Source organism: Entelurus aequoreus, linkage group LG12 (assembly GCF_033978785.1).
Source record: "Entelurus aequoreus isolate RoL-2023_Sb linkage group LG12, RoL_Eaeq_v1.1, whole genome shotgun sequence".
NCBI classification, from domain to species: Eukaryota; Metazoa; Chordata; class Actinopteri; order Syngnathiformes; family Syngnathidae; genus Entelurus; species Entelurus aequoreus.
Genome location: NC_084742.1, coordinates 28,729,452 through 28,736,951, shown reverse-complemented (window position 1 = coordinate 28,736,951; position 7,500 = coordinate 28,729,452). Strand labels below are relative to the sequence as shown.

The following is a 7,500-nucleotide window of genomic DNA, read 5'->3' as shown; positions in this document are numbered from 1 at the left end:
AATATATATGTATATACATATATGTATATAAATATATATGTATATATATATATGTATATACATATATGTATATATATATATAAATATGTATATATGTATATACATATATGTATATATATATAAATATGTATATACATATATGTATATACATATATGTATATATATATACATATATATGTATATATATACATATATATGTATATATATATATAAATATATACGTATATATATACATATATGTGTATATATATATATGTATATATAAAAGCTCTATGGAGATGATGATTTCATTTTCCAGCATGATCCAGCAGTGCCAAAACCACCAGTAACTGGTGTACTGACCATGGCATTACTGTCCTCGATTGGCCTGCCAACTCCCTTGACCTGAACCCCATAGAGAATTTGTGGGGTATTGTGAAGAAGAAGCTGAAAGACACCAGACCCAATAATGCAAATGAGCTAAAGGCCGCTATTGAAGCATCCTGGGCATCCATAACACCTCAGCAATGCTCAGGCTGATTGCCTCCATGCCACGCCGCATTGGTGCAGTAATCCGTGCAAAAGGATTCCCAACCAAGTACTGAGTGCATTAATTAACATTTGAAAATGTCTGATTTTGTTTTGCTGTTATAAATCTTTATTTTTTACTTGGTCTGAGGAAATATTCTAATTTTTTGAGGTGGGATTTTTGAGTTTTCTTAAGCTGTATGCCATAATCAGCAATATTAAAATAATAAAAGGCTTGCAATATTTCAGTTGATGTGTAATGAATCCAGAATGTATGACATTTCCATGTTTTTAGATGCATTACAGAAAATAAAGGACTTTATCACAATATTCAAATTTTCTGAGACAGTCCTGTATACACGCACACACACAATATTGTCACATTTTTTCTTCTTCCACTAACACTTCATTGAAGAACATGCTTTAAAATCAGAAGTCAAGGCAACAAGATTTATTCAAGAATTAATTTTTGATAAAATATTTGTAATATCTTGTTTCATGATCAGAAACTGTTAAGTATAGAAGAACGGCACTTGTACATGGGACAATTTTTCTGTCAAAATGTATATATTTTGCCAGAAAGATAAGACATCATTTTCATTAATTTGCTACATTCGGGGTTTGACCGCTTTACTTGTCCCAACACTTATGTTGTCCTGCAATTTTCCTAGCTTGGTGGAATGATTTTGTTTTGTGTCAAGTGAAAGGTGGCGGGTGTCATCAGTTTTTGTGAGAGGACTGATCGCAGAAATACTAAGATTGAGTTGGCAATTAACTTCAATTCAGGGTTTAATATTCAACAGTGAATTCAAGAAATAAGAACTTTGTCAGTGATATTTTTTTGTGTTTTTTCATGTGAGCGGAAAGGTCAGCAGTGTTTGAGGACATCATTAGCTCCAGCCAATCAGCTGCATTGGTTCCCTTTGACAATGAGAAAGGTTCCGGTGGCCACACTGAGAAGTCCAACAGTCAGTCCAAGTCCACAAAAGACCGCAGGTCCGATGCCTGGCGTCATCACCTTCACTCCTGTAAACAAGAGTAATAGGTAACATCTGACATAAACACTAGTGTTTTTTAGCACCACAATGACTAGTGGGGCCACATGATTATGGCGATTGGTAACTTCAGCAGCTGATCATCAAGGTGGTCGTCGTGCTTTGTAGGTATACTTGTTCTACTTTGATAGACTAAATTGCATCATGGATAAATTACACTTTGACTCTGCCAAACTTCTATTTAGCGATGAGTCAACATGTTCTTTGTAACAGTTTTAGTTTTACTTAGCAGCAAAGCTGTTGTGCCTATTCAAAAGACCATAGAGATAATTGCAATTTTGTGTTTAAAATACAATTTAACATGTCAAATGTTTTTTTTCTCCCTCAAAAGTAACCCACAAAAAATATATATAAAATAAAAATATTAAACTAGGAAAAACAAAAAACAAACACCAGTAAAATATGTACACGCAAATATTGACATTAAGCCACAGACCACTGCACTCCTAAATGTCCATAACACGGTGCAGCAAAACACAAGCAGACAAAGGGCTTATTGATTATCTACCTTTCAATCGGGGTTACATTTGAGATCACTCTTACATATTTTAGGAAACCACCCCATACTTCGAAGTATGGGGTGTGGCAAGGGGGCGCTGTTGCCTTCCAATTTAACACAATGAGTCTTCTAGCCCAGTGGTCCCCAACCACCGGGCCACAGCCCGGTAACGGTCCGTGGATCGATTGGTACCGGGCCACACAAGAAATAATTAGTTATTTCCGTTTTATTTATTATCTGAGCCCGAACATTCTTTTATTTTGAAAAGTCTTTTTTATTTAGAAAAATGACCGGATTCTCTCGGTTATATCTTGGTCACTTGAGCGCCCAGCTAGCAAAATGAGTAAAAAACAGACGTCTTTGGAAAGTTTCTTTGCGAAGAGGAAAAGGCACAGCGAAGAGAGAGAAGAACAGCCTACGACTTCCAACAAAAAGAAAGCTTTTGATAAACAATACCAGGAGCCATACTTGAAATGTGGATTTATCTCAACAGGTGAACAAGCCCGCTCAGCATAATATGTGGCGACCGGCTCTCAAACAAACAACGGAGCAGACTGGACATAAGCAACACATTTTGTCTCCCATTACCCCCAGTTGGGACCGTCTCGTTGCAGAGAAACAAGCTCAGGGCTCCCATTGATTTAGCGTTACGGTGAGTTAAACTTCCCATGCACTTTATATTAGTTTTTAATGTTTTAAGGAGTGTGGAATTACTGGTTCTTGTCATGTATATATTTTTCCACGTGATTTTTTATGTATGTAATGGGCTGAGTACACAGTGGATTCACGTTTATTATTATTTCATAACAATCAACGCCCCCGTCGCAGTACTAACTCTTCCGGGACGCTACAATAACATCTACGGCTTTTGGAGCTCAGTGCACAACTGCACACACAACAAGAAGGAGACGAAGCAGAAGAACGAAGAAGAGACATGGCGACGACGAGTAAGAAGAATAAATGCGCTTGCAATGATTGGAAAAAATAATTTCATTTCATCCAGGACAGCTCGAAGGGGAAGGGGTATGCTGCCTGCACCCCAACACCCCAACCCCCAACCCCGCCCCCCGAAACCACGCCCCCATCTCTGTCCAGCTCTCCTCAGATAGGATCACTCCTAAGTCACCCTTCAAAAGTGACTTAATTGAATTCACCGACTCGGGGCGTAAATGAAAAATTGTATTGTAAATATGCATAATTTATCATTTTAATGTGGGAAGTGGTGTCAAAAAAGCATCTAAAACTGTCAGTTGGTAAGTTTGGAAACCTGGGAAACGTATTAAGAACAAAACTACGGATCTGTAGATATCTAAATAAGTGTTGATTCGGGGGTGAAAATGTATCAAAAAGTTGCTGACAAGAGGCAAAACTGCTGTCAATTTATAAATCTTTGATATTGTTGATCCCCAGACTTCAACTAAAAAAGACAAGACAAAAGACGGAGGGCAAGCATGATTAGCAGCGATGGGTGCAAGACTAGAAATAGTCTGTAAACCAAAATAGCGCTTGAACCGAACCCAAATTCTGAATGAGGTTTTTATGATTGGATTTGTCTTAAGCGCGGAAGTACAAGAGTGGGAGAGTGAACCAGAGCACTAAGAGATACTGGTTTAGTTGAGTTAGCCATCATAACCAGCCATAACTAAAGGAGATCAAGTGCTTCATTTTGCAGCCAATAATTAAGAATTCTAATGTTGGTGGCCCAGTAATATAACCTAAAGTTTGGTAGTGCTAATGCTCCCGACGATTTGGGTCTCTGTAAATATTGTTTACAAAATCTGTATTTTTATTCCAAATAAAGTCTAAAATCTGGCTATCTAATCAACGAAAGGACTGAGGGAGAAAAAGTGGTAATGCTGAAACATTGAATTATGCAGCAGTATATTGGTCTCTCTAACTCTACCCCAGCGGAATGATCAACCATGGGGATGTCCAGATTGGCAAACATTTTTTTAATCAAGCGAGCAAGTAGAGCAGGGCTATTCAATTACATCATAAAGACGGCCGCAGTTTCAAGAGCCCAAAGGTCGAACATCAAAATGTGGATGTTTTTTGGAAAGTGTCTCCGTGGGTTATATTCCTTTGAGACTGCGTTTACTTGATGGCAAAGTAAACGCATCGGCTTTCACACTGCATTGACAATAAATGTATTATTCTGCCCTCGCTACTCATTTCCAGCATGTGCAAATAGGTACAAGAATAAAGAAAAAGAAGCTCCAGTTTTTGTTGAAGATTGATGTTCCTTCTCTTGAACTCTTTTCCTTCCTTGTTGTATTTCTTTACACTTATTTCTTCATTTATGTTAGTAAAACTGAAAATATAAACATAACAGAAGTATAACGTCCATTGTGTATTTTACATAAATAAAATAGGTTTAGCGTTAATATATTCACACAATAAACTACAAATGTTTACATACATAGAAAATACACTACATTCACACCAAACATTGTATATGATTTATAACTATTAGTGTTGTCGCCCTCTATTGGTCAAATTTAGTACTACATGTAGTAAACGACAACACGACCACGAATACAAAAGTCATCACGATGTCAGCAATTTCAATACAAAACAAACTATACTTACACACAATATCTACTTACAAATGTTTGACCAAGTTTGGTGATGAAGTTTACACGCTGGGATTTCTACCTTTGTTGCTGCTTGTCTGAATCAATGTGTCCGTTGCTTAAAGGGTCCGCCAGGAAACAATGACTTGAGCACTTGCTCTGGAGAGAACATTCATACTTTGTTGTCCAGTCGTTGTTAAAAGTCCGATTTTAGCATTTTATTTTGGATTTTTTTTTCCAGGTTTGAATGAGTAGTCTTCTTCTCCTCCCCAGCTGCTGCTTCATTGTGACACATATGCCTGGCTGTTTTCCTCTGCGGGATGGTGGTAGTACTGCATTCACGATCAACCCTCGTTTTAATGGTTTCATCAAGCCTAAATGGGTGATGTTCGGCGGGCCAAATGAATAACTTGGGCGGGCCGGATGTGGCCTGCAGACCGCCGGTTGACCAGGCATTGAGTAGAGGGATGCATTACCCTAAACCTACCCATTATTGATCTCAAGATCATCCGTCACACTCCCTTCGCAGAATCCGGTTCTGGACTTGAACTAAATTCCCCCGTACAACGAGCAGTCGAGGTGGTTTGCCATCTTTACCATACCATACCATACCAACTTTATTTATAAAGCCCTTTAAAAACAACCACAGTTGAAAAACAAAGAGCTGTACACCACAAAGAAATAAAGGCAAAGGACAGACTAAAAAATAAAATTTAAAACAGAAGTAAAATACACATTAAAAAAGCAAATACAAAATTACCCTAAGAACAATTTTGTTAGATAAAAAGCAGTTAAAAAAGTTAAAAGTTAAAAACAGTTTAAAGTCTCATGCTGGGTTAAAAGCCAGTGAATAAAAATGGGTTTTAAGAAGGGTCTTAAAAATAGCCAAAGAAGGGGCCTGTCTCACATGAAGTGGAAGATCATTCCAGAGTTTGGGGCCCGCAACAGAGAAGGCTCTGTCCCCCCTGAGCTTACGCTTGGATTTGGGTACCTCCAGGATCAGCTGATCAGCTGACCTGAGGGACCGGGTGGGGGCATAGAGGTGGAGCAGCTCAGAGAGGTAAGGTGGGGCAAGACCATGTAAGGATTTAAAAACAAGTAAGATAATTTTAAAATGGACTCTAAAAGACACAGGCAGCCAGTGGAGGGAAGCTAAAACAGGAGTAATGTGCTCTCTTTTTCTTGTGTTTGTTAAAAGTCGGGCAGCTGCATTTTGGACCAGCTGCAGACGTGAGAGGGAGGACTGACTAATTCCAAAATATAAAGCGTTACAGTAATCCAGCCGAGATGTAATAAAGGCATGGATTACTGTCTCAAACTGTTGCCTAGAAAGAAGGTTTTTAACCTTAGCCAGCTGACGTAAATAAAAAAAGCTGGCTTTCACCACTGTGCCAATCTGACGGTCCAATTTAAAATCACTGTCAATACGAAAACCCAGGTTGGTGATCATGGGCTTAACGTACAAAGCCAAGGGGCCAAAGTCTTTAGCCTAACCTAACCCTAAGGTTTATGTGTCAGAGTAAATAAATAATAATCTTTGTGATTAACACACACTTTCATATCATTTGACAAGGTTGTAAACTGTAAGTAGGTTGGATATAATCATTGAATATGATTAAAATCAAGAGTAAGATTACCAATGCAGTGTTAATATTTTAGTGGGTCCCGGACCCGTCCGTAGTGGAAAAGTTGGGCCCCGAGTTCAAAAAGGTTTAGAACCCCAACCCTATAGAGTGTTATATGAGAAAAAATAAAGAGCAAAATGGGTCCGCAAACAAAATGTTTTGGGCCATGTAAACCTAGAGTGTGCAGATCATGTGACTCACCCCAGAAGCGAGTATATGGCTCCTCCAGGGCCTGGTGCGCCACGATGCAGCTATAAATATCTCCCTTTTGGGGGGTGAAGTCAAGTCGGGATGTCTGTTGAAAAGAACCGTCTTTGTTGGGGAATGGGGGGCTGGTGTTGCTCTCTTGGCCCGTGTGCTCGCCGTTCCTTGCCCAGCGTACTGTGACGGGCGCCGGGTAGAAGCCAGTCATGTGACAGATAAGTGTGTTCTTCTCTCCGAGTAGCACCTCGTCTCTCGAGTAGACAATCACATCCGAGGGAGCCTCTGAACACACAGGCGCGCAATGTTAAAGGTCAAAACCTGGTCTTCAAGTGTGAACTTGCCTGTTTGATCACAGTACCATACACTAATGGCTCATCCTTCAGATAGTTCCGGGTCGTGTTCAGGTTCATTTTGCAGTTGGCCATTAGGAGCAGTGCCCCCTCTAAAACATCTTTTGTGTAACACATGTGTGTAATGAAGTCAGGCTGAGGTTCCACCGCTGCCCGGTGGGCAAAGTCAGCATACCACATGATCTCGCCGTCCAGAGAGTAAACGGCCTCGCCATCCGTGTCGGAACAGCCCACGATGTGCAAGTCTTCATGGAAATCTGAGCATAAACAACCACTGAAAGGTTGTCTTTAAGACTCTCGGTAGGGATACTCACCGTCTGCTGAGATGCCACAGAGCAGGAGCAGCAGCACCGACGCCTTCATTCTTCATTGTTTTCAACTTCTGCTCTGACACTTTAGGCGGGCCGAAGTCCAACAAGCAGCGGCAGCAACTGAGCTCAGCCAATCACAGTGCAGATAATTAGCAATATCACCAGTGACCGGGTAGAACACTTCACAAGTAGTTAACATTTGCAAAGCTATTTAAAATGATTATTATGAACCCTTCTGCACCCTTAAGGCTCAAAATGGGGATTAAAAAAAAAAATTACATTGTGTTTTTGATTGTAATGTTAGAATAGTATATGAACAAAGTATGCACACTTTTTCTTAAGACCTCTTTCGGCCCTATTGACTCTCATTATCGCT

The 7,500-nt window shown here is 39.6% G+C and overlaps 1 protein-coding gene across 2 annotated transcripts; it reads right to left on the bottom strand.

Annotated features, from left to right (window-relative positions):
• Positions 1-1,021: 1,021 nt before the first annotated feature.
• On the bottom strand, positions 1,022-7,214 carry LOC133661884 (H-2 class II histocompatibility antigen, A-U alpha chain-like). 2 transcript variants are annotated; one of them, XM_062065436.1, is made up of 5 exons: positions 7,128-7,179; positions 6,989-7,070; positions 6,822-6,914; positions 6,461-6,745; positions 1,022-1,533 (listed from the first exon to the last, which is right to left on the bottom strand). In XM_062065436.1, exons 2-5 carry the CDS (start codon positions 7,062-7,064, stop codon positions 1,412-1,414), a joined length of 576 nt encoding a protein of 191 aa, XP_061921420.1. In that variant the 5' UTR covers positions 7,065-7,070; positions 7,128-7,179; the 3' UTR covers positions 1,022-1,411. The 2 variants fall into 2 exon arrangements, with proteins under 2 accessions (XP_061921420.1, XP_061921419.1); XM_062065435.1 differs by having other exon boundaries at positions 6,822-7,070; positions 7,128-7,214.
• Positions 7,215-7,500: the final 286 nt, after the last annotated feature.